General features: G+C 42.0%; 1 protein-coding gene across 1 annotated transcript; it reads right to left on the bottom strand.

Moving 5' to 3' along the window:
* Window positions 1-15,750: 15,750 nt before the first annotated feature.
* Window positions 15,751-16,901, bottom strand: LOC114509753 (glyceraldehyde-3-phosphate dehydrogenase-like). The gene has a single exon (XM_028528261.2). The coding sequence runs from the start codon at window positions 16,829-16,831 to the stop codon at window positions 15,830-15,832; it is 1,002 nt and encodes a 333-aa protein (XP_028384062.1). The 5' UTR covers window positions 16,832-16,901; the 3' UTR covers window positions 15,751-15,829.
* Window positions 16,902-27,100: the final 10,199 nt, after the last annotated feature.

Genomic DNA, 27,100 nt, shown 5'->3' with positions numbered 1-27,100 from the left:
AGGTAGTTAAGACAAAGGAACGTGGGAAGAATGCCCCCAAAACTGAGTGTGTCTGTGATTCCAGTTGTGTTGCCAAGAAGGCCAGTATCAATGACTTCAGTCCTAGAACAGTGCTCTTTAAACTGCTGGCCTGAACCCAATAGTAGCTTCTGAAATCTATCAATTAGTGGATTCCAATGAGCATATTTTCAATAAAATGGAATGGAATTAATAGAAAACAATGTTGTTTTTTCAAATTTTTGTTTGGGTTATATATGTGTATTTTGATTTGTGGTGTACTTCTTCAAGTGCGTACCAGTCAAAAAGTTTGAAAACTATTTTAAAGTAGAGGAATCCATTCCTGTTCCATACTAGGTTAATTTTGACCTGGAACACAGATCTGCCATTACATTAGTAAGATCCTTCCTTGTTCTTTAAAATCCACAAGGCCTAACTTCCTGGCCAGCCTCTACCGAGATTTAAAAGGATTAACTACATTCCACACGGCAAAATGAGCTATTCAGAGAAAAGCATTCCTGCATATACTGATGAGGAACTCAGGAGAGAGAGAGAGAGAGAGACAGACAGAGAGAGACAGACAGAGAGACAGACACACCGGGATAAAAATGGGATTGATTAGTAGTAGCAGTCATCCAATAACTAACAGTCATTACTGCTCTGTGTGTGGCAGGCACTGCTCTAAAAGCTTTACTTTAAGTCCTCATCAACAACTCGATGAGGTAGATACTCACACAGCAATCATCTAAAATAAAATTTCATCTAGAACCATGTTCTGAAATTGGGTAATACACTGTGTTGGTGAGGATGTGGGGAAACACGTATTACCATTCCCACTGGTAGGAGGGTAAATCAGCCCCACCTTCTCAGAAGGCTGTTTAGCAATACCTATTCAACTTTCCACACCCTTTGATCCATGAATTCTGGTTTTAAGAATGTATATTACGGATATATTCACATCTAGTTATGAAGGATATGTCTATAAGAGTATTCACTGTAGCACCGTGTATGGTAGGAAAGCCTATCTATCTGTCAGAATGGCTGAAGTGAAAACAACTGACAGTGAGACCCAATGCTAGGGAATGCTTGTAGCTTGCTGGTGGGAAAACAAAGTAGTATTAGCCACTTTGAAAATCAGTTTTGTAACTGCTTATTAAGTCAAACATGTACTTACCATACAACCCAGAAATCCCACTCCAAGGTGTTTACACAAGAGAAATAAAAATTTATGTCCATACAAAAGGCAGTATGCAGTAATAACAGATTTATTCATAATTACCACAACTGGAAATGACCCATCCACCAAGTTGTTTTCCACTTGGTGAATGGTTATAAACTAGCTCTGATGTACAAGGAAGGACCCCCAAAACACAGAATTAATTTATTAAAAATGGTGGATTTATTTATTTTTTGTATATTGATTTTAGAGAGAGAGTGAGAGAGAGAAACATCGATTTATTGTTCCATCAATTTACATATTCATTGGCTGATTCTTGTGTGTGCCCTGACTGGGAATTGAACCCACAACCTTGGCATATCGAGACAACCTTCCAAACATTTGGGCTACTTGGCCAGGACAAGAAATTGTGTATGTATTCTTACATGTTTCAACTTCAGTCACCTTCAAAGTAGGTGACTCTCCATTTGATGGATGTACTACACCTATCAAGATGTTTTTTCCACTGCTCAAAACAGTTTTGGAACTCATTGATTTTGATATTTTTAGTGCTTCTGCTGTTTTTTGTTTCACCTCTTCCACATTGGCAAAACATTTCCCTTCAAGGAATTTTTCTCATCTGGGGAAACAAACATAAAAAATGTCGCTTATGGTGAGATCTGGTGAATAGGGAGGGTGAGGCATGGGGGTCAGGCTGTTTTTGGTCAAAAACTGCTGAGCACTCAGCACAGTGTAGGTAGGTGCGCTCATAAGTCACCCATCATGAAATGCACAAACTCATTGAACAAATCTTCATGAAAAATTCACTGAAGCCTCTCACAACAATGCCAGCTGGTACACTGATACAGATGGGTTTCTAGAACACGCACCTAGTGGGGGAAGCCTGTAGTACAAGGGGCCTGTCCTCCAGAAAATAATTCTGTTTTTTGGAGGGGGTCCCCCTTTATATGCGCCAAGAAATATCAATCAGTAATAAAAAGGAAGCAACCATGAATGCAACAAAATGGATGAATCGCAAATGTGTTGTGTTAGTGAAAGAAACAAGACGTACCTTGGCCTGTGTGGCTCAGTTGGTTGGGCATTGTCCCGCAGGGTGGGGCGAAGGTTGCTGGTTCGGTTCCTGGTTGGGGCACATGCCTGGGTTGTGGGTTTGGTCCCAGGTCAAGGCATGTAAGAAAAGGCAGCCCTGGCCTGTATAGCTCAGTTGGTTCCATTCCTGGTCAGGGCACATACCCAGGTTACAGTTTCAATCCTCAGTCAGGGCATGTATGAGAAGGCAGCTAGTCAATGTTTCTCTCTCACATTGATGTTCTCCCCACCCCCCCCCCCCAAAAGAAAGCAATGAAAAATGTCCTTGGATGAGAATTAAAAAAATAAAAACCAATAATTTTTTTAAAAGAAAAAGCAACCAATTGATGTTTCTCTCTTACATCGATGTTTCTCTCCCTCTCTCAGAAAAAGAAAGGAAAAAAGAAAACTTAAAGGCTACATCCTATATGATTCAATTTATGTGACATTTTGGAAAAGACAAAGTATAAGATCTAAAAGCAGATCAATGATTGCCAAGCTGAGGATGAATGAAGGGAGCTGACTACAAAGGTTCACTAGAGAGAATTTTCTTTTAATTCTCACCCAAGGATATGCTTAGAGAGAGGAAAGGAGAGAGAGATGGAGAGAAACATCCATGTAAGAGAAACATCAATCAGTTGCCTCTCGTACACACCCCCACTAGTGATCCCAAAATCTCGGTATGTGCTCTGACCATGAATCAAACCTGCAACCTTTTGGTGTATGGGACGATGCTCCAACCAACTGAGCCACCAGGCCAGGGTGAGAAAGAAATTTTTGGAGTGATGGAAGTGTTCTATATCTTGGCTGTGACTACACGATTGTATGTGTTTCCCACAATTGATAGAGCTGTACACTTAGTGGGTAAATTTTACTGCATGTATACTTCAATCAGTTTGACTTTTAAAAAATTGTTGGAAATACCAATATCATCAGTAAAGAGACTGGTTAAGTAAATTAAAGTAGAGCCATAAATGAAATATTACATGGTCATTACAAAGAAGAAGGAGTTCTAAACACATGTATGTAATTGTCAGCAAGATGCATATGAGGCAGAAGACAGCATAGGAAGAACTCTTAGACTGCACTGCTATTACTGGCCAGCGCCCAGCATCCTGGTTGCTAGGAAACACCTTTTTAGCACTTAGGTAGAATGAATAGTAAACTGATGCAGGGAGAAGGAGGGAGACGTTTCACATGCTAACTCAGCAGTCCTGAGCTTGGTCCTATAATATTGCCAGGTGTTCCAACGTCACAAGAAACACTACATTAACAAGGAAGGAGGGAAGTCCTTGAAATTCTATGTAGCATTTCCGCTATCTGGGAAAGACAGCCTTGAAACTGTGTTTTTATTTCAAGACTGTGGGAGAGGATCCACGGTGCACAAAGAAGAAGCTCATATAAAAACTCTGGTCACTATCCGTTTCAGGAGGAAGTCCCTAATGCTTATAGACTTGCTTATGGAGTGCTTTTGAAATGCTTATGGAGTTTTTTATGGCCCATAAAAAACTTTGGGAAAGTACCCCAGTTTTAGTTAACTGTCTCCTGTCACATATTTGTTTTATTGGTTGAACAAATAGAGTCTGGAAAAGATAAGGATTTAGGCTAACAGACCCCCACACATACCCACGTTTGGGTAGTCACATACCCTCCCCCAGGAAAGCTGGCACCACATTTACCTGTTAATCAATATGTACCTTTTTTCTCCTAACCCACCAACTTTATAAGTCCTCAGAACAAAGGACTCACTCTCTCTGAGGGACTCAGGTGCGCTCGGGGTGCTATTGGCGCCCTTGGCTCTCTGGATATCAGGACTTAGGCCACCTGGGGGCTTGCCACCCTGGTTTTCAGTCCCTCTTACTTTTGCTGCCCTGATTTGCCCTGAACCTTTGCTCTTCAACCCCCTACTCTAGCTAGTCCTGTTCTCTTGCATGGGAATGGATCACTAATAAACTGATTGCACACTAATAGATGTGCTGATCTGTAATTCTTTACATGCGTCAGCAAGAAGAACCAGGTCTCTCCCGTCAACACATAGATATAAATTTTAAAAAACACAGTCCAGTAAACATTGTGTAGTATGTCACCAATGATTTAAAGAAATGGGAAATACTAAGTATTTATTTTCCTATACATGGGCTACCTCTGAGAAGATATACAAGAAAGTACAAACAAAAATTGGTCCTATGAAGGAAGACTGGATGACTAAGAGTCAGTGGTTAGAGAAAGACATTTTTCAATCCATAGGATAATTTCAATTCAAATTTCTAATTGTGTGCATGCTTTACTGTGCACAACGAGCTATGTGTAGGTGCTCTTGACTGCCTTTGTACCTCGACAAGCTTCATTCTTAAAATGTGAGAAAGTTAACACCTCCCTTGACTGATGGGTATCAGTGGACAGGTCATACCTCAGGTGGACATTTTTGACACATATTCTACATTGTTCCTTAGGGGGTCTCTGTTAGGTAGCCAAGGTGGCTAAGAAAGGACCGGAAGCTAAAAAAACTCTAATTAAGGGCTGTTATTCGAGGTGGGACATTGCAATCTGGCAGATTAAGTCTAAGCAAACAGCAGTGGCAAAGGAAAGGGTAGGAGGGTTTTTAAGGGTGTGTGGCACACCCTCTGGGGAGAGTGAGTCACCCTGCTGATCTGTCCCAGGTGTCCAGGATATAGTTGTTTGCAAGACAGTGTCTTCTGGTCAGGGATGACAGATTGGGGGAAAGAAAGTCTGAGAGATTTATGGGCCTTGTTTCTGGGAAAAGCTCGAGGGAGAGGGGAGGGGCAGTGAGGACTTCACTGGTTTCCAGCAGGAAGCTGGAACGATGCCTCAGTAGGGAACCTGGAGGTCAGGTATTCTGCCAGTGACTCACACCTTCTTTGTTCCAGCACAGGTGATGGTTTAGGTCCTCCACGTCCCAGTACATTCTGACAGTCTCCAACGGGATTGAGCCCTAGTGCCCAGAGTGGTAACCAGCTCAACAACACACCATTGCATTGGCTACACCTCCTTTCCTCTTTCACTCTCAGTTTCCTCATTCCAATTTCCCAGAATTCTTCTCAAAATAAACTGTTTGCGAGTAAATCCTTGTCTCAGATTCTGCTTTTTGTGTTAGACTGTTAGGAAGGATATATAGCAAACCAAGGCAGGGAGGAGGAGGGATACATGCCCCACCCACTGACTCAATAGTCCCTGAAATTCTGTGTATCTTTTCCATTATCTGGGAAAGAAAGCCTTTGAAACTATGCTTTCATCCTAAGGCCTAGAAGGCCAGAAAGGGCCAATAGTACCTAAAGGAGGAAGCCCATTAATACCTTTGGGTATTCACACCCAGTCCTGGAAAGCTAGCACCATCTTTACCTATCAATATGTAACTTCACCCTCCCCCACCCCACCAATTATGTAAATCCTCAGAACAAAGGCTCTTGCTGTCTTGCTTTTGCCACCCCTGCCCTTGCCACCCTTACCCTGCTTTACGCTGAACCTATGCCTTTCACCTACCTACCTCCACCTTAGCTAGACTCATTCTCTCCCAAGAGAACAAGAATGGATTACCAATAAACCTTGCTTGTGTGCTTATAGACACTGATCTATAATTCTTTACTGCATTGGTGAGAAGAGCTGCATTTCTGGGAGTTTCTCCCATAACAAGACCCAACTAGGACAATTATATTTCCTCATCACTGAAGTTATGAGCATCAGCTTCTTGACACAGGATCATTTCAAAATGGAAAAATGGCTGTTCATGAACTGCATGGAATCTGAAGTCACAAACTCTTAAGATGACAAAATGGAGATTCTATCATTGCGTCTCACTTTTTGTTTTATTGCTATGCCATTTTGTAAATCAGCGCAGATCTATGTAACTCATGTTTACAGAGAATGTTCCATGTAAGTGGAGAAAGAGTATATAGTGAAGGGGCCTGAAATCTCAAACCACAGGGCCTTGTTTTGCTGTTTTATAATCTGAGTGTGGGGAACTGGCAAATGTAACTGCTTCCTGTTTCTATAAGTAAAGTCTTATTGGAACACGTTTTCTTTCTTTTTAAAAAATATTTTATTGATTATGCTATTACAGCTGTCCCATTACCCACCCTCCATCCCCCTCCACCCTGCACACCCTCCCCCATCCACATTCCCCCCTCTAGTTATGTCCATATGTCATAAGTTCTTTAGCTTCTATATTTCTCATACTATTCTTGACCTCCCCCTGTCTATTTTCCACCTACCATTTATGCTACTTATTCTCCATACTTTTTCCCCCCTCTCCTCCTCCCACCCCCTGTTGCTAACCCTCCATGTGATCTCCATTTCTGGTTCTGTTCCTGTTCTAGTTGTTTGCTTAGTTTGGTTTTGTTTTAGGTGTGGTTGTTAATAATTGTGAGTTTGCTGTCATTTTACTATACATGTTTTTAATCTTTTTTCCTTAGATAAGTCCCTTTAACATTTCACATAATGAGGACTTGGTGATGATGAACTCCTTTAACTTGAGCTTATTTGAGAAGCACTTTATCTGCCCTTCCATTCTAAATGAAAGCTTACCTGGATAGACCAATCTTGGATGGAGGTCCTTGCCTTTCATGACTTGGAATACTTCTTTCCAGCCCCTTCTTGCCTGCAAGATCTGTTTTGAGAAATCAGCTGACAGTCTGATGGGAACTCCTTTGTAGTTACCATCCCCTTATTCCTTGCTGCTTCTAGGATTCTCTCCTTCATTTTTACCTTGGTTAATGTAATTATGATGTGCCTTGGTGTGTTCCTCCTTGGGTCCAGCTTCTTTGGGACTCTCTGAGCTTCTTGGACGTCTATTTCCTTTGCCAGATTGGGGAAGTTCTCCTTTATTGTTTGTTCAAATAACTTTTCCACTTGTTGCTCTTCCTTTTCTCCTTCTGGTACCCCTATAATTTGGATGTTGGAATGTTTAAAGATGTCCTGGAGGTTCCTAAGCCTCCCCTCATTTTTTTGAATTCTTATTTCTTCATTCTTTTCTGTGTGGTTGTTTCTTCTTTCTGGTCCACTCCATTGATGTGAGACACAGCTTTCATTCCATCCCTATTAGTTCCCTGTGCATTTTCCTTCATTTTTTTCATCTAATTTGCAACCAAATTCAACTAATTCTGTGCATCTGAATCACCAGTGTTTTGAACTGTGCATCTGATAGGTTGGCTATCTCTCAGTTGCTTAAAAGGATGGGTTCTGGGGCTTTCATTTGTTCTTCTGTTTGAGCCACCTCTCTCTCTCTCTCTCTCTCTCTCTCTCTTTTCTTTTCTTTTTTTTTTTTTTGGTCTGGTTGCACCTGTTACGTTGAGGGGAGGAGCCTTAGATGTTCACCAGGGCGGGGCACCCTAGTTGCTGGGTTGTGACGCTGTATGTGGGGGTGGGGTCCAAGAGGGAACAATGGCGCTTGCTCCACTCTCTGCTGATTTCAGTCCCTTCTGCCGATTCCCCCAAGCAAACTGGACCTTTCTGGTGCTGATTGCTGTGTGAGTGGACTTGTGCACCCCGTGGTTCTCTCCAATGACCTCTTCTGTGAGGCTGGGAGTCTCTCCCTGCGCCTCACGCCCACAGGTGTTTTCAATCAGTGCCCCAAGGCTCTATTTCCCAGTGCTAGGACCCTGGGTTGTGCTCAGTGCCTTGCTTCACAATCGTAGCCTTGCTGGGCCTGCTGGTTGCCACCCCTGGGTTGGGGTTTGCACTTGCGTGCTCAGGATCTGCCCCTGCAGTCTTACACACCCAGTCCCAACACTCTTTGTGCCACTCAGCCCTTCTCCGCCTGGCTTCCCGACCCCACCCCTCCTACTGGCCTGGATGAAAGGGTCTATTTTAACTTCTTGGTTGTCTGACTTCCATGCAGTTCACTTTTCTGTCAGTTCTGGTTGTTATTCTGTTTCTAAATGGTTGTTGTCACTATCTTGGTTGTGTGAGGAGGCACGGTGTGTCTACCTATGCCTCCATCTTGGCTGGAGGTCCGGAACACGTTTTCTGATGCATGGTCTGTGGGTACTTTTACACTACAAGAGTTGAAGATTTAGAACAGAGACCACATGGTCCACAAGCTTAAATTATCTAATTTGATTACTAAGAAAAAATTGCTGACTCCCAAATGCTTCTTTAATTTTTCTAGGTAAGAGGTGTATTATTAACAAACACATCAACTATTATTATTTTCTGAGCAATAGACACAGCAACATTTATGATGCATGTGTTATCTCACCTCACCATAAAAACAACTGGGAGGCAGGTATTATTATCATCCCCATTTACAGAGAAGCTGAGATTTGAAGAGTTTAAGAACACTGAGTAAATGGCAGAGTTGGGACTGGACCCCAAATCCACTGACCATATTCAGCTATTTTATCCTGAAATAAGAGGCATGTCCTCTTTCTCCTCCTTCCCTTCCTGCTGGGCCTTTGCATGTGCTCTTCCCTCAGCCTAGGAACTTCCTTATGTTCTGTCTTCTCCCTTCCTAGCTAATTTCTACTTCTTCAGGTCTGAGTTTATATCTTACTTCTTCCTAAACCTTCCCTGGCTAGATTAGATTCCTCTTCTTAGATCTATTTTAGAGGGAGGAACTGGGAAAGGAGGGATATAGAAATAAAATAAGACTTTCCAGTAGAAATGTACCACACCCAACCTCCCCCAAGCTTCCATACCCAAGGCATTCTTCTTGGGGGCAGACCACTTCTATACCTGGTTCCTGTTGGGGTATAAAGGCTGGTCTTCTCACCTCAATTTAGGACAATTCTTTGGGATGCCCTCAACTTGGAAGCTTCCTGAGTGGGTAGGCTAATACTGTGCAGCCATTAAACTTTCTCAGCCCTTTTTTCAAACCATCTCCCTAAGTGTTCTCCCAAGAACCCTCTCTAATAAATTTCCTGTGTGTTGATCTCAATCAATTAGTCACGGAACTGTAATACTTACCAAGGTTATGGAGGGTGTTTCATCAGTCAGCAATTCCAGAGCAAAGAAGGTTCCCTGCATTGCACCTGGAGAGCAGCAGGCACAGTAAGCACACAGCCACCCTCGGAATTCCCCAGAGTTGCCCCACCCTGCACCGTGGCTGTGGCAGCTGCCTATCTCTGACTCCTTTTTTCCTGTCCGATGTCCACACCGGACTGCTTTGCAGGACAGAAACTATGCTTATCTTGCTCATCTCTGGTATAACAAATATGTATAGAATGACAATGAATAAAGTCCTGCAGGGCAGCTTATTTCACAGTTGAGACTGACACTCAGAGAACTAAGTGGCCCAAAATGATTAGACTATGAGTGGTGGAGCTGCCCCTTCTCTCTGTTGTAGAGACTGAGGAATGGAACCTATGGAGATAGAGGTCCCAGCCTCTGCACTGTGGCTTATACGTAGTTCTCACATTGGAACACTGTCGTGTGGGAGGCTTTAAAGTGGATTTTGGAGGGCGGGGGTGGAGGCAGTGGATATTAATGTCAGTCCTTTAGAGAAAGTAAAACAGATTCACCAGGTAAAAATGACATTCTCATGTAGAAAGTAAAAATTTATATAGGCAGAAAGAGGGTGGGATTAAAAGTTAAAAGAATGAATTATATCAGGCAAGTTTACCTTCCCTTAGGGGCAGAGAGGAGTGGTATTAGGCAGATTACCTCACTAGTGCAGACCAGGAAATTCCAGATTGATTGGTTTAAAATTCCATACCCCACCTCTTGGGAGAGGTTAAAATTGCAGTTAGGTTAGGTATTAAGTCTTTGTGTGGCTTTGTGACAGGTGGGTACAGGTAACCAGGTTCTTGGTGATTGGGACAAAGAATTGAACCGAACACCCAGAGTTTAGAGCAGAGAACATGGGAGCATGCCAACTCCAAGCAGAGATTGACCTCATAGGCTGGAGGGACTCTATTCTTACAGGGCGGATCCTTCCTGGCTAGTTTTGGTGGGCTTTACTGTGCATGTACAGTAGTTGTATTACTTTAAAGCTACTGCACATGTGGTCTCCCATGGTTTTCCCTGATTGGCCGCCAGGGAAGAGCTACTGAATGCTACTGAATTGATCCTCCCTTCTCCTAGGGTCCCCCTGTACTAGGTTCACCTTTCCCTAAGCCAGAGAATTATAGCTCTCCATGTTAGAGATTGGTAAAAAGGAAAGGAATTATTTATTCAAGTTATACAGACTTAAGAGTAATGACTTAATGTCTTCATCAAAATCTCAAAGTCCCTTAAAACACCCACAAACACACACAGTTCTTCCTTCCCCCCTTTGCCCAGTCTGGAGTACCATATCTCAGGAAAAGAAATAGAAGTCCGTGGCTCAGGCAGCCCCTGGTTCTTCCCAGTAATCCGTGCTCGGCTGGGAGGCCTCCCTCGGTTCCCAGCACCATCAGCTGTCACCTGGATCTCCAGCTAAAGCTGCATGGTGATTCTTCTTATGGCTGCAGGGGGTCCCCACTCTGCCAAAAGTGCTTGGTTCTCCTCACTGCCACAGCTGCATGGTCCTCCCTTCAATGGCTGCTGAGTCTGGGTTTAAATCCCCGTGCCAATCTTCCTTTGCAGCCCCATTTCCGACTCCTCCCACAATTGGCTACACTTGCCTGTACTCCCATATCCTTCCAGCTTTACTGGGCTGCCATCATGAGTCTGGGCAGGGTGGCCCCATGTCGTGGAGCCAATCATCTCCAAGCTCTCACACAGGTGCTGTAACTAAGGGGAGTTGCCTCCCAGTTACATCTTGGGGGGAAATTCCTTCCATCCCCCTGGCTTAGAGCATGGCCATAGCTATTTAACATATCTATGCAACCAGTTAAAGGTTATAGATGTATTAAATGACCACACCAGAGGTTAGTTGCCAAGCTGTTCCTATGCAAAACAGCTCTCTATGGCCCTGCTCCTTGTGACCCTTCCCCCAACTCACACCTGTGGTGTAGGGCGAGGACATCCTATATATCTTTCTAATATTTCCTGGACACCTTGAGTTCTGGACCCCATTACAAATCCTTCTTTTGGGGGCCCCCTGGTTGTACCCTCCTACAGCTTTGCACAGTGACTCCATTTGGGTCAGTTTTTTTTTTTAAGTTTATGTATTGATTTTTAGAGAAAGAGAGGAGGGGAGAGAGAATGAGAGAAACATCGGTTTCTTGTTCCACTCATTGTTTCATTGCTTGTTAGGTTCTTGTATGTGCCCTGACCCTTGGACCAGGGTGATGCTCTGATGAGCTGCCCTGCCAGGGTAGTTATTTCTTTTTGATAGAGGAATAGGCCATAACTTTATTGAAAGCCTTGATTACCTAAAGGGTAAGGAATTAGGGAATTCCTGAGGTAACTCTTGCTGAAATGTGTTTGTGAGTTGAGGTCAAAAGAGTAAATGTCCCTTATCAAGGTTTAGTCACTTTCTTCCTGGTCAGTGTGCCTTTTCTTAGGGGAGCTACAGCGAGAGGCTGTGGAGAATAGATGGAAAACATCCAGAGATGGATTTTACAAACTGGGGACAGCCCGTTTATAAAAACAGTATCTTTTCAGACAAGTCAAAGCAACTTTTGAAAATGTGGCATGCCATTCACAGCCCTCGAAACTATGGCAACCAAATCTGAACTGCTGATTCAAAGGGATAGGTCCTAATCCCAGGGGAATTCGAATTCCTTTTAGATTTGTTAAGAAGGAAAATGCTACCATCTTTATTTGCAATTTATTTGCAACAATTTGCGGTTGTTGTCCTGGGCACAATCCTAAAAACAGTAGTGTCTTATTTGTGAAAGTACAGATCTCTATGCTAGATACAGTGTGAAACATTTTTGCATACATCATTTAATGCAGTCCTCACAACATTCCAAGAGATCATACTATTGTTATCCTGATTTAACGATGGCATGAGGAAACCAAGGTTTAGGGAGGCAAAGTAACTAACCCAAGGTCAGACAGCTGGACAGATGCCTGGCCATATTCAAACAGTCTGATACCAGGTCCAAGGTTTTCAGTTTCATCCACTTAGCAAGTGGACAGTTTATTCAATATTCTGACTGACTAGATAAACCTATAATTTGTGGTTGTTGTCATGATCTCACCGATCCGTACAATCAGGACTTCTTTTTTTAAAAGGTTTTATTATTTATTTATTTTTAAAGAGAGGGGAAGAAAGGGAGAAAGAGGAGAGAAACATTAATCAGTTTCCTCTCACACATACCCAACCGGGGACCTGGTGAGCAACCCAGGCATGGAGCCTGGGTGGAATCAAACTGGCGACCTTTCGATGTGCAGGCTGGCGTTCAGTCCACTGAGTCACCCCAGCCAGGGCAATGAGGACGTTTTCATGTTAGAATAGAATGAACAGTAAGGATGACACCTTCTGTAATATCTCTTCCAATTTTCCAAGTCTTTGTTCCAGTTAGGGCTTCCCTTTCCTTTCTGACCTCCAACCCATTGTAGCTCAGTGGGTTGGGCATTGTCCTGCAAACTGAAAGGTCACCAGTTCAATTCCTGGAGAGGGTACATGTCTGAGTTGGTTATGTGGAAGAGGCAACCGACTGATGTTTCTCTCCCACATCTATATTTCTCTCCCTCTCTCCTTCCCTTCTTCTCTGTCTAAAAAATAAGTACATAAAAACTAAAAATGAAAAAAGAAAAAAACAGAGCTAAGGGTCAAGTACCTTGTTCAAGGTCACACAGGTGATTTATGGTAGAGCCAGTGTTTTTAAAAAAATATTTAATTTATTTATTTTTAGACAGAGGGGAAGGAAGAGAGAAAGAGAGGGATAGAAACATCTATGTGTGAAAGAAACATCAATCAGTTGCCTCTCACATGTACCCAACCACAGACTTGTCCTGAAACCCAGGTACATGCCCTGGCTGGGAATTGAATCAGCCACTTTTAGGTTTGTAGAATCAAAGGGCCTGGTTTTTGTTTTTCTTAAGTATATTTTATTGGTTATGCTATTACAGTTGTCCAATTTTTCTCCCTTTACTCCCCTCTGCCCAGCACCCCCTTCCCTCCAGCAATTCCCCCTTTTAGTTTATGCCCATTTGTTTTGCATATAAATTCTTCGGCTTCTCCATTTCCTATACTACTTCTAACCTCCCCCTGTCTATTTTGTACCTACTAATTATGTTACTTTTTTAAAGTTTTTAAAAAGATTTTATTTATTTATTTTTAGAGAGGGAAGGGAGAAAGAGAGAGAGAGAAAAGCATCAATGTGCGGTTGCTGACATCTGTGGCCTGCAACCCAGGTATGTGCCCTGACTGGGAATCGAACCTGTGATGCTTTGGTTCACAGCCCATGCTCAATCCACTGAGCTATGCCAGCCAGGGGCTAATTATGTTTCTTAATCTCTGTACCTTTCCCCCGTTCTCCACCCTTCCCCATTGATAACCCTCCATGTGATCTCCATTTCTATGATTCTGTTCCTGTTCTATTTGTTTGTTTAGTTTCTGTTTTTGATTTTTTAGATTCAGTTGTTGATACTTGTGAGTTGTCATTTTACCATTCATAGTTTTGATCTTCTTCTTCTTAAGTAAGTCCCTTTAACATTTCATGTAATAAGGGCTTGGTGATGATGAACTTCTTTAGCTTTACTTTGTCTGGGAAGCACTTTATCTTCTCTTCCATTCTAAATGATAGCTTTGCTGGATAGAGTAGTCTTGGTTGTAGGTCCTTGCCTTTCATAATTTTGAATGCTTCTTTCCAGCCCCTTCTAGCCTGCAAAGTGTCTTTTGAGAAATCAGCTGATAGTCTTATGGGAACTCCTTTGTAGGTAACTGTCTCCTTCTCTCTTGCTGCTTTTAAGATACTTTCTTTATCTTTAACCTTTGGCATTTTAATTATGATGTGTCTTGGTGTTGCCCTCCTTGGCCCAACTTGTTTGGGACTCACTGTGCTTCCTGGACTTGTATGTCTATTTCCTTTGCCAAATTAGAGAAGTTTTCTTTCATTATTTTTCAAAAAAACTTTTCAATTTCTTGCTTTTCTTCTTCTTCTCCTCCTTCTGGCATCCCTATGATTTGCATGTTGACACATTTGGAGATGTCCCAGAATCTTCTAATTCTCTCCTTGTTTTTTTGAATTCTTGTTTCTTCATTCTGTACTGGTCGACTGCTTATTTCTTCGTTATGTTCTAAATCATTGATTTGAACCCCAGCTTCCTTCCCTTCACTGTTGATTCCCTGTAGATTTTTCTTTATTTCACTTAATATAAACTTCATTTCTACCTTTATGTTGTTGCCACACTCAGTGAGGTCTTTAAGCATCTTGATCACCAGTGTTTAGAACTCTGCTTCTGATAGGTTGGCTATCTCCGTTTTGCATAATTCTTTTTCTGGATTTTTGACCTGTTCTTTCATTTGGGCCATACTTCTTTGTCTTCTCAATTTTGCGACCTCCCTGTGTTTGTTTCTGGTGCACCTGCTACATTGTAAGGGGTGGAGCCTTCGGTATTCACCAGAGCAGGGCAACCCACTTCGAAGCTTTGTGGCACTGTGTGTGGGGGAGAGGTTGGGGAGGGGTTGAGGAGGGAACAATACCACTTGCTTGGCTTTCACCCTGTTTCCAGTCACTTTCCCAACTTCCCATATGTGACTGGCACCCTTCTAGCTGCTGCCCTGGTGCTGAATCCCAGAGTGAGTGGGTTTGCATATGTTCTAGGGCCATGTGAGTCCTTTAAACAGACTCTCCTGAGAGACTGGCTATTTCTTCCACTGTCCCAAACACCACTGGCTTTTACAGCCAGAAATTATGAGGCTCTACTCCTGGTGCTGTAACCCTGAGCTGTGTGGTCTGGCCTGCGACTGGGATGGCTTGCTCTCCAGGTGTCCCTCCTGGTCTTCATACACCACACTTGAACGGGAGACCACCCATTCCACTAGCCACCACCACTGCTGCATCACCATAGCCCCAAGGCATCCTTTCTGCCCTGTCCCTGCCCCTCCTACACGTCTGGATGAATATTTCTTCTTTAAATCCTTGGTTGTTGGACTTCGATACAGTTCTATTTTCTGGCAGTGCTGGTTGTATTTTGTTTTGAGGTTAGTTGTGAACCTTCTTATGGTTGTGCAAGGAGGCAAAGTGTGTCCACCTACACCTCCATCTTGACCAGAAGTGGTAGAGTCAGTTTTGAACCCAGCCTGGCAAGGTTACATCTGGGTAGTCACCCTGCTTTGTTGTCTCTTGATAATATTCTCTTTCTCTCTTTTTGAAAAAATATTTTATTCATTTACTTTTAGAGAAGGGGGAAGGAAGGGAGAAAGAAAGGGAGAGAAACATCAGTGTGCAAGAGATACATGGATCTGTTGCCTCTCACTCTCCCCCAACTGGAGACCAAGTCTGTAACCCAGCCATGTGTCCTGGCCAGGAATCAAACTGGCAACCTCTTGGTTTGCAGGCAGGTGCTGAATTCACTAAACCACAGCAGCTAGGGCTCTTGATAATATTCTTTTTTTTGGGGGGGGGGTGCAGTGAACTTTATTGATGGTGCATGACAAGGCAGGGCTCCCTAAGCCCCTCCCTCTTCATGGGGTCTAGGATAGAAACCAGAGGTCAGGAGATTCTCAGTGCAGGGGGGGATAGATTTGGGGCAAGGACTTCCCTGCAGCTGAGGGTCTCTTCCTGTTGCTGGGTCTGGTGGTCCATTGGGTTCTTATTCCTTGGAAACCATGTAGACCACAAGGTCTACCACTTTGTTGCTATAGCCAAATTCATTGTCATACCAGGAAATGAGCTTGACAAAGTGGTCATTGAGGGCAATGCCAGCCCTGGTATTGAAGGTGGAGGAGTGGGTGTCACTGTTAAAGTTGCAGGAGACCACCTGGTCCTCGGTATAGCCCAGGATGACCTTGAGGGGGCCCTCTGATGCCTGCTTCACTACCTTCTTGATGTCATTGTGTTTGGCAGCTTTCTCCAGGTGGCAGGTCAGATCCACAACCAACACATTGGGGGTGGGAACACGGAAGGCCATGCCAGTGAGCTTCCTGTTCAGCTCAAGGATGACCTTGCCCACAGCCTGGGCAGCACCAGTGGAAGCAGAGATGGTGTTCTGGGCAGCCCCTTGTCTGTAATACCACAGTTTGACAGAGGGCCTATCCACAGTCTTTTGGGTGGCAGTGATGGCATGGACTGTGGTCATGAGTCCCTCCACGATGCCAAAGTTGTCATGGGTGCCCTTGGCCAGGGGGGCCAGGCAGCTGGTGTTACAGGAAGCATTGCTGACAATCTTCATGGAGTTGTCATACTTGTCACAGTTCACACCCATCACAAACATGGGGGCATCCACAGAAGGGGCAGAGATGATGACCCTCTTAGCTCCACCCTTCAAGTGAGTCCCAGCCTTCTCCATGGTGGTGAAGATACCAGTGGACTCCACAACATATTCAGCACCAGCATCACCCCATTTGATGTTGGCAGGATCTTGCTCCTGGAAGATGCAGATGGACTTTCCATTGATGACAAGCTTCCCATTCTCAACCTTGACTGTGCCTTTGAACTTGCTGTGAGTTGAATCATACTGGAACATGTAGACAATGTAGTTGAGGTCAATGAAAGGGTCATTGATGGTGACAACATCCACTTTGCCAGAGTAAAAGGCAGTCCTGGTGACCAGGCGCCCAATACAGCCAAATCTGTTCACTCTAATCTTCACCATCGTGTCTCAGGGTTGAGGCTGGCACTGTGCAGAAAGATGCGGCTGCCTGTTGAACAGGAGGAGCAGAGAGCCTCTTGATAATATTCTTGAAAACACATCCCTGATCCCCTTACAGTGCTAATTTCCCACCTTAGACACTGTTGCAGGGTCCTGGTTATCTGCACAAGCCCTGTTATCCCTTGGAACTGGGTGTGAATACTAACTAGTTATATAATCTTGGGTGAATTGTTGTACTTCTCTTAGCCTTTGACATCTCCATCTGTAAAATGGAGAGTGCAATAATACCTACCTGCAATGTTGTGGCTACAATTAGCTAATGCATAATAAACACTTTTTTAGGATAATGCCTTTATTCTATTTGTAGTTGGAAAAATTAAGTGGTACAGAAAAAACAGTCAATCAGTTGGAGACAAAAGAGAAACTGAATGCCACCCAAAAGTACTGGCCTCCTCTGGGAGGAAATCTGGATACAGTGAGGACAACGAGCCCTATGAGCTAGAACTAGACCCTGCAGTCCAAGTGAGACCAGTAATGCTACCTTTTGAAGTATCTAAATGCTTCAGCTGTGAAACCAAATTTGCATTCACTTAGTCCAGCTCTGGGGAGGGAATACTGGGTTGTGTGGGACTGAAAATCAGCTATATGGCTATCTTTTTTTCAATATATTTTGTTGATTATGCTATTACAGTTGTTCCATTTCCCCCCTTCACTCTCCTCTCACCTGCCCACCCCCTCCCACCCACATTCCCCCCTTTAGTTCATGCCCACAGGTCACACATATAAGTTCTTTGGCTTTACATTTCCTATACTAGTCTTTCCCTTCCCCTGTCTATTTTCTACCTACCATTTATGCTACTTATTCACTGTACTTTTTCCCCCTCTCTCTTGCTCCCACTCCCCTGTTGCTAACCTTCCATGTGATCTCCATTTGTGTGGTTCTGTTCCTGTTCTAGTTGTTTGTTTAGTTTGGTTTTGTTTTAGGTGTGGTTGTTAATAATTGTGAGTTTGCTGTCATTTTACTGTTCATATTTTTATCTTCTTTTTCTTAGATAAATCCTTTAACATTTCATATAATGAGGACTTGGTGATGATGAACTCCTTTAATTTCACCTTATCTGAGAAGCACTTTATCTGCCCTTCCATTCTAAATGAAAGCTTAGCTGGATAGACCAATCTTGGATGGAGGTCCTTGCCTTTCATGACTTGGAATACTTCTTTCCAGCCCCTTCTTGCCTGCAAGATCTGTTTTGAGAAATCAGCTGACAGTCTGATGGGAACTCCTTTGTAGTTACCATCCCCTTATTTCTTGCTGCTTCTAGGATTCTCTCCTTCGTTTTTACCTTGGCTAATGTAATTATGATGTGCCTTGGTGTGTTCCTCCTTGGGTCCAGCTTCTTTGGGACTCTCTGAGCTTCCTGGACTTCCTGTATGTCTATTTCCTTTGCCAGATTGGGGAAGTTCTCCTTTATTATTTGTTCAAATAATTTTTCCACTTGTTGCTCTTCCTCTTCTCCTTCTGGTACCCCTATAATTTGGAGTTGGAACATTTAAAGATGTCCTTAAGGTTCCTAAGCCTCTCCTCACTTTTTTGAATTTTTGTTTCTTCATTCTTTTCTGGTTGGATGTTTCTTTCTTCCTTCCTTCCACACTGCTGATCTGAGTCCCAGTTTCCTTCCCTTCACTGTTGGTTCCCTGTACATTTTCCTTACTTCACTTAGCGTAGCCTTCATTTTTTCATCTAATTTGCAACTAAATTCAACCAATTCTGTGAGCATCCTGACTACCATAGTTTTGAACTGTGCATCTGATAGGTTGGCTATCTCTTGATCACTTGTATTTTTTCTGGGGCTTTGATCTGTTCTTTCTTTTGGGCCATTTTTTTTTTTTTTTGTCTCAACGTGCCTGTTATGTAGTGAGGGGTGGAGCGTTAGGTATTCACCGGGAGGGGTAACCCAGGTCACTGTGTTGTGACCTGTCTGTGAGGAAGGGGTAGGAGAGGGACAATTGCGCTTACTCCGCTCTCTGCTGGATTTCAGTGGAAACTTCCCCCACTTCCCACAAGCAAACTGGGCCCTTCTGGTGCTGATTCCTGTGTGGGTGGGTTTGTGTGCGTTCGAGGACCCTGTGGGTCTCTCCAACGAACTCTCCTGTGAGGCTGGGAGTTTCTCCTGCTGCCACCTCAACACCTACAGGTATTTTCAATCAGTGGTTTGAGGCTTTATTTCCCCATGCTGGGACCCTGGGTTATGTGGTCCATCCAGCTCCCCAGTTGTTCCTCCCAGTTTATTTGTGCACAAATATGGGACTGCTGGCTCCACCAGCCGCTGCCTTGCTGGGTCCATCAGCCACTGCCTTGCCCGCACTGGTTCTCCAGCCACCGCTGTGCCATGTGTCCTCCCCACCCTGCTGCCCGACTCCACCCCTCCTAACCATCTGGATGAATGTTTCTTCTTTAACTCCTTGGTTGTCAGACTTCCATACAGTTAGGTTTTCTGTTAGTTATGGTTGTTTTTTGTTTTTGAATTGTTGTCCTTCTTTTGGTTGTGTGAGGAGGCACACTGTGTCTACCTATGCCTCCATCTTGGCCAGAAATCCCTATGGCCATCTTTTATAAGAAACTGACACAATGAGAACTTTAAAAATGTATTTTCCATCTGTCTTTGTTTCAAATACTTTCGACCCTTGAACAACATAGTCTAAATGTCAAATTAAAGTTGGGTTCAAATTAAATTCTATAGAACATTTACAAGAACATTATGCAAAACATTTATACAGAATTTTCCTAGAAATATATAGCGAAGCTCTCTCACATCCCATTTTTATGAATTGGGTCCCATTTCTATTCATTTTTTAAAATTTATTGAGGTAAAATCCATATAATATAAAAATCACCATTTATAAGTATACAATCAGCCCTGGCTGGTGTGCCTCAGTGGATTGAGCACTGGCCAGCCTGTGAACTGAAAGGTCACTGGTTCGATTCCCTGTCAGGGAATATGTCTGGGTTGCAGGCCAGGTCTCTGGTTGGGGGCATACAAGATGCAACCAACTAATATTTCTCTTGAACATTGATGTTTCTCTCATTCTCTTTCTCTCTCCTTTCCCCTTCTCTGAAAATAAATAAACAAACTATTTTTTAAAAACTACTACAATTAAAAAATACATAAATAAAGGTATATAATTAAGTGGCTTTAGCACTTTGACAATGTTGTGTAACTAACACCACTCTCAATTCCAGAGCATTTGTATCACTCCATTAAGCAACCACTCTCCATTCCCCCTGCCCCCACCCACCAGATCTGACAAGCACCAATCTACTTTCTATTTCTTTGGGTTGGCCTTTTCTGGGTATTTTGTACAAATGCATTAATAAAATATGTGGCCTTTTATGTCTGGGTTCTTTCACTTTGCATGTTTTCAAGGTTCATCCAAATTGTAGCATATACCAGTACTTAATTCCATTTTATCACTGAATACTATTCCATTGTAAGGATAGACAATATTATTTGTCCATTCACCAACTGATGGATATTTGAGTTGCTTCAACTTTGGGATTATTATGAATAATGTGGCTGTGAACATTTGTGAACACGTATTTTCAGTTCTCAGGTGTATACCTAGGCCTGGAATTGCTGGGTCATATGGTGATTCTATATTTACCTTTTTGAAGAACTGTCAAACTGTTTTGCACAGAGACTACATTATTTTATATAATTATTAGCAAACTATAAAGGTTTAAATTTCTCCACATCCTTATCAGTGCTTGTTTTTTCTTTTTCCTTTTTGTTATAGTCATCATAGTGTCTGAAGTGGCATCTTATGTGTGTGTTTGTTTATTATAGTATAGTTGAAAGTTTCAGGTATACAACATAGTGATTCTACATTTATATACCTTACAGTGTGATCATCACAGTATGTCTTTATTTGCCTTTTTCTATTGACTAATGATATTGATCTTGTTTTCAGGTGCTTGTTGGCCATGTGAATATCTTCTTTAGAGAAATATCTATTCAAAGTCTTGGCTCATTTTTAATTTGAGTTTTTGTTGTGTTTTTTTATTGTTGTTATTGTTGAGTTGTAAAAGTTCTTTTCATATTCTGAGTATTTGAGTCTTATCAGATACATCATTTGCAAATAATTTCTTTCACTTTGTAGGTAGTCTTTTCATTCTCTTGATGGTGTTGTTTGGTGCACAGGTGTGTTTAATTCTGATAAATCTAATTTACATACTTTTATTGTTATTGTTTGCACCTTTGGTGTTATATTTAAGAAACCATTGCCAAATCCAAGATATGAAGATTTGCCTCTAGATTTTCTTCTAAGTATTTTATAGTTTTAACTTTTATATTTAGGTTGTTAATCCCTTTTGAGTTACATTTTGTATATGATGTAAGCTCAATGCCTTACCTCCTTCTTTTGCATGTAAATACCTAGTTTTCCCAGGATCATTGGTTGAAGAGATTATTTCCCCCACCCTCATAAATGGTTGGCACTCTTGTCAAAAATCATTTGACCATAGATGTGTGTACAGAATCTCAACTTTAGCCCATTGATCTATATGTCTATCCTTAACACTTATACCACAATGTTTGATTGTAGGAACTATGTAGTAAGTTTTAAATCACAAAGTTGGAGTCTCCCAAATTTCTTCTTTTCCAAGATCATTTTGGCTGTTCAGGGTCCCTTGCAATACCATATAAATTTAGTTTTGCCTTTTCTATGTCTGTAAAAAAGGACATAGGGATGGCACTGAATCTATAGATGGCTCTTGTGTTGCATTGCTATCTTAACAACATTGTCTTCCAATCTATAGATACGGGATGTCCTTCTATCTATTTAGGCCTTCTTTATTTTTTTTCAGCAACATTTTATAGTTTTTAGGGGTCAGGTTCAGAGACCTAGGGACAGTCCCTATCCCCCAGACCCTGCCTAAATTATTTAAACTAGCCAATCCTAAGCCTGCTTACCCTAAGTCTCCCATTCCTTCACTTTCAAACTCCAATAATGTTCTAACCCACAGTTTTCCCTTAACCCCCTGCTTCCTTACCAACCCCAGTGTTTCTTGTGTGCTCCCATCACCATGGCATGACATGCTCCCTTATCTTGGGATCTGTGAGTATAGTAAACTATCTTCTTTTTACAGGTTAATGTTTTACTTTGTTTTTTAAATAATTTTTATTTTCAAATTACAGGTGACATTCAATATTAATTTCAGGCATGTAACCCAGTGATTAGACATGTATATAACTTACAAAATCATCACTCCAATAAGTCTAGTACCCATCTGACACCATACATAGTTATTAAATTACTACTGACTATATTCCCTGTGCTTTAATTTACATCCCTGTGACTATTCTGTAACATCTGACAATTTGTACTTCCTAATCTCTTCACCTTTTTTTACCCTTTTCCCAACACCCCTTCTTTCTGGCAACCATCAGATGTTTTCTGTATTTGTGAGTCTGTTTTGGTTTTGTTTGTCCATTTATTTTGTTCTTTATATTCTATGTATAAGTGAAATCATATGGTATTTGTCTTTCTGTGTTTGACTTATTTCACTCAGCCCAGTATCCTATAGATTTGTACATGATGTTGCAAATGGCAAGATTTCATTCTTTTTAATGGTTGAGTAATATTCCATAATGTATATGTACCATTTCTTTTCAAAAAAGATTTTATTTATTTATTTTTAGAGAGAGGAGAAGGGAGAGAGAAAGAGAGGGAGAGAAACATCAATGTATGGTTGCTTCTCACATGCCTCCTACTGGGGACCTGGCCTGCAACCCTGGCATGTGCCCTGACTGGGAATTGAACCAGTGACCTTTTGCTTAGCAGTCTGGTGCTCAGTCCACTGAGCCACATCAGCCAGGGCTATACCATTTCTTCTTTATCCAATTGTCCATTAATGGGCACTTAGGTTGCTTCCGTATCTTGGCTATTGTAAATAATGCTGCAATGAACATATAAAGGTACAGTATAAGTCTTTTCAACTTAGTGTTTTGGGTTTCTTTGGATAAATAACCAGAAGTGGAATTGCTGGGTCCTTTTTTGTCTCTTGTAATAGCCTTTATTTTAAAGTCTCTCTTGTCTGGTATAAGTATTGCTATCCCAGTGGTTTTTTTTTAATTTCAATTTTCATGAAATATCTTTTTCCATCTCTTTACTTTCAGTCTGGGTGCATTTAAATCTGAAGTGAGTCTCTTGTAGACAGCATATGTAAAGATCTTGTTTTGTTATCCATTCAGGCTGCATATGTCTTTTGATTGGAACATTTAATCCATTTGCATTTAAAGTAATTATTGATAGATATGTATTTAGTGTTGTTTTATTATTCATATTTTTGGTCCTTTTTCCTTCTTCTTAAAGAAGGCCCCTTAGTACTGGGGTGGTGGTGATGAACTCCTTTAGCTTTTACTTGTCTAGGAAGCTCTTTATCTGCCCTTCCATTCTAAATGATAGCTTTGCTGGATAGAGTAGTATTGGTTATAGGTCCCTGCTCTTCATCAATTTGAATATTTCATGCTAATCCCTTCTGGCCTGCAAAGCTTTTGTTAAGAAATCAGCTGACAGTCTTGTGGGAGCTCCCTTGTAGGTCACTAACTGCTTTTCTTTTACTGATTTTCAGATTCTCTTTGTCTTCAACCATCGGCATTTTAATTATGATGTGTCTTGGTGTGGGCCTCTTCAGGTTCATTTTTGGGACTATCTGTGCTTCCTGGACTTGGGTGTTTATTTTCTTTGCCAAGTTAGGGAAGTTTTCTGTCATTATTTTTTCAAATAGGTTTTCAGTTTCTTGCTTTCTCTCTTCTCCTTCTGGCACCCCCTGATGAGAATATTTGGTGTGCTTGAAGTTGTCCCAGAGACTCCTTATATGGTCCTCACTTGGGGGGACCTTTTTTTTTTTGCTGTTCTGATTGGTATTTCCTCCTACCTTATCTTCCAAATCACTGATTCAATCCTCTGCTTCATCTAATCTGCTGTTGATTCCTTCTAGTGTATTCATTACTGTTATTGTATTCTTCATTGCTGACTGATCTATTTATGTTTTCTATCTCTATTTTTATGTTGCCCATCTCTCTGTTGAAGTTCTCACTGAGTCAATCTATTCCTCCCCTAAGTTTGTTGAGCATCTTTGGAACCAGTGTTTTGAACTCAGCATCTAGTAGCTTGCTTGTCTCCATTTTGTTTACTTCTTTTCCTGGAGTTTTGTTCTACTCTTTCAATTTGGACATTTTTTTCTCTCTTCACTTTGGCTGCCTCCTTGTGTTTGTTTCTATGTGTTAGGTAGAGCTGCTACATCTCCCAGTCTTGGTAGAGAAGCCTTATGTAGTAGGTTTTCCGTGGGGCCCAGTGGCACAGCCTCCCTCATCACTGAAGTGGGGATCTCCTGGTGAGACCCCCCACCATGTGTGCTTTGTGCACTCTCCTGTTGTACTTGAACTTTGATTGCTATTGCCATGTAAATGGGAGGGTGTTGGGAGCCGAGCAACAGCTGACCCTTGACACAGTCAGGTCAGATGAGATGCATTTGCACAGCACAGGTGACTGTGGCCAGATCTCCTGTCTATCTCTTCCTGTCTGCCTGTCCCTGCTAGCAATAGGTGGTGGGATTTTTAGATACCTGTGCATTATAAAAACAAATCTGCATGATGCCTTTGATTCTGTGTGAAATAATTTGCTGACCACAGAATAGAAATCCCTAACAACCCTAATGCTGCCTATTTCCCCCACCTGGGAAGTTAAGGACAAATTAAACTATGGGCAGACCAACTTCCAGAACACTGGAGGAAGCTGTTGCTAGGAATGTTTCTTAAGGAGTCACCACTTAAAAGCTTAAGGTTTATTAGAGCCACTACCCCTCCCATACCCTGGACATGAATGTAAAGAAGCAAGGAATTCTATTTGAAAATAATAATCTCAATACATGGAAATGAATACAAAACATGGTCCCCAAAGATGTATAAATCAAAAGACCTGGGCAGGAAACCAGTTACCTAACCTAGACAAATCTAACTTCAACAGACAATAGCTAATTTCTATATAACCTATAAATCACCCCTTGCACCCTTTTAATTTAGACCAATCCCTAGAATCTTAATAGACACTTAGTTACTAACTAATTGGCACCTGAAAGTTTGTGCCCATATAGCTTTGTTGGCTATCTGATTAATGACCTTCTTGGTCAAAATAACCTTTGTTTAATATGGTTGATCTGTGGGACCTCCTGTACTTTTCAGTTATTTCTTTGTTTAACATGACTGATCTGTAAAACCTTCTATATTTTTCAAAATTATTTCTATAACTGTTTCTGTTTTAATAATCACACTATGCATTGAATGTTGTGTAACCTCCCCTATAAAAATAAAAATTGATTCTTCTCGGTGAGTCAGTTGGGCCCAAAAAGCCTGGCTGTCCTCTGGCACCTCACCCAGTGTCTCACTTCATTCGCTTCTCCTGAGTTGTGCATCCTTCGGGAACCCTGAGACCCTGCCAAGGCTGGACCCTGGCAAGGGGGATTGGACCCCCCAGGCAGTTGGCTGCAAAGACAGGCTGTGATTACAGTAAAGAAGCTCCTGTGCATGGACCCTACCCAAGAATCAGGACTTACTTCAGCAGGCTCTGATGTCCACCAAATCTGCCCCTTGAGTGTATTGTTCCTGTAGGTGGTTGGGTGGTGCTCCAGCATTGTCTGAAGCTGTCCACTGGGTACACTGGCTCTGGGACCTATCAAGAGGTGCAAGCCAAGTTCAGCTACTGTTCATGACCTGCCCAGGGCCACTCAGCATGAACTACAACATGATCTGCAGATATTTGCCAGTTTTGTTGGGTTTGGAGATGCCTGGGAAGGGACAAGCTGCAAACTGAGGCCAGTTGCCACTACTGCCAGGCTTATGGCTGCTTAGCAAGAGGTACAGAGCACACTGAGGCCAGATGCTGCTTGTTTAAGGTTTGTGGACCTTTCAGAGATTTTAGCAAAGTTTACAGCATGAACCAAGACAAGCTGATAAACTATCTTTTCAAGACGATGGCAGTCATCTCCTGATCTGTTGGCTTCACCATACCTGAATAACAAGCAAACCAATATTTTAGAGCATTCAATTACAACGCTGAATAGAGGTAACAAAAAGCAGGCATCTTTGTCTTGTTCCTGGTCTTAGGGGGGAAGCTTTAAGTCTTCATCATTGCATTATCATGTGGGTTTTTCCTTTTTTTAAGAAAATATTTTATTTATTTTTTTAGAGAGGGAATGGAGAGAGAAAGAGAGAGAGAGAGAGAAACATCAATGTGTGGTTGCTGGGGGCCATGGCCTGCAACCCAGGCATGTGCCCTGGCTGGGAATTGAACCTGTGACACTTTGGTTCGTAGCCCAAGCTCAATCCACTGAGCTACGCCAGCCAGGGGTCATGTGGGTTTTTCATATAGGTCCCTTATTATATTGAAAATTTCCCCTCTAGTCTTAGTTGTTGAGTATCTTTATCATGAAAGGTTGTTAAATTTCATCAAAGGCCTTTTTTCTGCATCAGTTGAGATGTTCATTGTGGTCTTTTGTCCTCTTCATTCTATTAATGTAGTATATGACAATGATTAACTTTTAAAATACTGAATCACCTTTGCATTCCTGAAATGAACTCATTAGATCATGATGTATAATCCATGGATTGGATATGATAGTATTTTGCTGAGCATTTTTGCATCTATATTTAAAAGAAGTAGTGGTCTTTAGTTTTCTTTTCTCATGGTGACTTTATCTGGCTGTGGTTTCAAGGTAATGCTGGTCTCTTATATTTTTGGAAAAGTTTAAGAAACATTGGTACTAATTCTTAAGTGCTTGGTAGGATTCACCAGTGAAGCCATCTGGCCCTGGGATTTTCTTTATAGGAATTAAAAATTATATATTACTGCCCTGACTGGTGTGGCTCAGTTGGTGGGAGCATCATCCTGTAACTGAAGGGTTTGGGTTCCATTCCCGATCGGGGCACTTGCCTAGGTTGCAGGTCCATCCCTGTTCTGGTGTGTATAATCACCTGTCTGGGCAGGTATGGGAGGCAACTGATTTCTTTCACACATTGATATTTCTCTCTCTCTCTCCCCCTTCTCTCTTTCTCTAGGAGCAGTGAAAAAAAGTCCTCATTGGGGATTAAAAAAATAAATAAAATAAAATTTATATTACTAATTCAATCTTTTTTACTAGTATAGGTCCATTCACATTTACTATTTACTTAGTTTTGGCAATTTGTGTGTTTCTAGGAATTTGTCCATTTTGTC

Source organism: Phyllostomus discolor, chromosome 3, assembly GCF_004126475.2.
Source record: "Phyllostomus discolor isolate MPI-MPIP mPhyDis1 chromosome 3, mPhyDis1.pri.v3, whole genome shotgun sequence".
In the NCBI taxonomy this organism is placed as follows: domain Eukaryota; kingdom Metazoa; phylum Chordata; class Mammalia; order Chiroptera; family Phyllostomidae; genus Phyllostomus; species Phyllostomus discolor.
Note: the sequence above shows the minus strand (reverse complement) of the source record. Positions and strands in the feature narration are given on the sequence as shown.